We start from the raw sequence: 1,985 nt of genomic DNA, 5'->3' as shown, positions 1-1,985 counted from the left end.
TAATAAACCGGATATTACTATAAAAGATCAGACAAAAAAGATGTGTTTATTAATTGACATGAGTATTCCTTGCGATCACAATATAGCGGGGAATGAATTTGACAAGATCAGTAAATATAAAGACTTGCTAATAGAAATTGAAAAAAATGTGGTATCTCAAGGCGACTACCATACCAGTGATTGTAGGATCTCTATGAATGATAAAAAAAAAAGGTACTGAAACCTATTTGAAAATGATACCAGGCTCACCATCCCTACAGGAAGTGCAAAAAATCGTGTTAACTGGAACGACTCATGTACTGAGAAGAGCAGATATCCATTTTAAATGAAATCATTGATATTTGGACCTCTGGTGAACAGAGCTTTCATACGGAGTTTTAAAAAGTAGACAGAAAAAAGCTCAATGAATGGGTCAGGAAGATAAATTATATCGTTGGTGATATCAGGACTGACAACATCACAGACACCAACAATCTGATAAATGCAATCTCGATCTTTAGTTTTGAAAGCCAAAGGTAAATGTCAACATAACCTGAGGGGCCGCCGTGGTGGAAAAGGAGGATAACGCAATCTATTAAAGAGACCGGAAAGCATATTAAAATTCTGGAACGGAAAAAGGGAAATGAAGTTCAGCGAGAGAAACATGTTGAACTAGAGAAGAAGTATAGGGTGAAGAAGAGAAAGGGAATTAATGTTGTGATTGAGGAGTTAAAACAGAGGCAGAAAGGTAAAGCATATAAACTAAAGAGATGTGAATAGAGAATTGAGAAGTACAGATTAAACAGACGTTTCGAACAAAATGAGAAACGAGTCTACCAGGAGCTGGATGGGAAAGAAAAAGGTGAAAAAGAGACATGCCGGATGCTGAAGAAAGCAAAAGATTCTGGGCAAACATATGGTCTCAGGAGAAACAGCACGAAATTGAAGCAGAGTAGTTAAAGATACTCAAAGAGGCGGGAGACTGGAAAGTATCAGCAGGAGGATTTGAGAATAATCGAGGAGATGATTAGAGATCAGTGCAGGAAAATTCCTAACTTGAAAGCGCCTGGCCCAGATGGGGTTCAAGGTTTTTGGTTTAAACACTTGACAGCTCTACACGGGAGAATTGTGAGACAGATGGACGAAATACTGACTAGTGACATTCAAGTACCGACCGCAGTCTAATGACTAACAAAAGTAATTGAAATAACAGATTATAGGAACATAAGAATGTAAGAATATAAGATTATAAAAACATAATATAAGATTTTAAGATGATAAGAATATAAGATTATAAGAATATACATACCTTTACAGGCTAACTTTGTCAGTTCCTTTTTAATGGTTTTCAACTTGGAATATTCATCGATCTCAAAAACATAATTTTCTTTACCAGTGATTGTAAGTAATTCTTCCTTTGAAGCATTTTTTCCCACACCTATGGCCAATATCACTATTCCATCTTTCCTCATCTCACTCGCTTCTTCTTTTGTTTTCAGCGAATCTGTCGATTCCCCATCTGTGATCACAATAGCTATTTTCTTTGCATAATGTCGGGTGTCTTTGAACAGCGTTTCGCGAGCATATTTGATGGCTAAATTCGTTTGTGTACTTGAACCGTCATCTTGTCTGAAATTGATCTGGGATACACGCTCCTCCAGTCGATTTTTATTGGTGTATTGAGACAAACCGAAAGTGTTACCCATAATAACCTTATTGCCAAACGTTACGGCACCAAATCGCACATCATTCTTTCCGATTGCGAAATAACCAACAAAACTTTTCAGAAATTCTATTTGTTGATCGAATTTTGTCTCGCCAATACTGTTAGAACCATCAATTATGAGCACAATATCAGCTTTCATGTTCTTACAAACTGGAAAACCAAAACAAAAAGAAGGAAAAAATTAATTTTCAATATTGGCAGCTATTTTTAGCGGAAGGAGTAGGTCGCTTACATGAACGCCAGCGCTTAACTGGCTTTATTTTATTGACCCCCCCCCCCC

At 36.9% G+C, this 1,985-nt stretch overlaps 1 protein-coding gene across 1 annotated transcript in view; it reads right to left on the bottom strand.

Moving 5' to 3' along the window:
- Positions 1 to 1,178: 1,178 nt before the first annotated feature.
- Positions 1,179 to 1,985, bottom strand: part of LOC128250796 (collagen alpha-1(XII) chain-like) — a 4,751-nt gene continuing 3,944 nt past the window's right edge. The window contains exon 3 of the mRNA XM_052976732.1: positions 1,179 to 1,855. Within this exon, the coding sequence (XP_052832692.1) occupies positions 1,194 to 1,855 (662 nt within the window). The 3' untranslated portion in view covers positions 1,179 to 1,193. The remainder of the gene's footprint in view (positions 1,856 to 1,985) is intronic.

This window comes from Octopus bimaculoides, chromosome 25, assembly GCF_001194135.2.
Source record: "Octopus bimaculoides isolate UCB-OBI-ISO-001 chromosome 25, ASM119413v2, whole genome shotgun sequence".
NCBI classification, from domain to species: domain Eukaryota; kingdom Metazoa; phylum Mollusca; class Cephalopoda; order Octopoda; family Octopodidae; genus Octopus; species Octopus bimaculoides.
The sequence above is the reverse complement of the archived record's forward strand: the minus strand, read 5'-3'. Positions and strand labels throughout refer to the sequence as shown.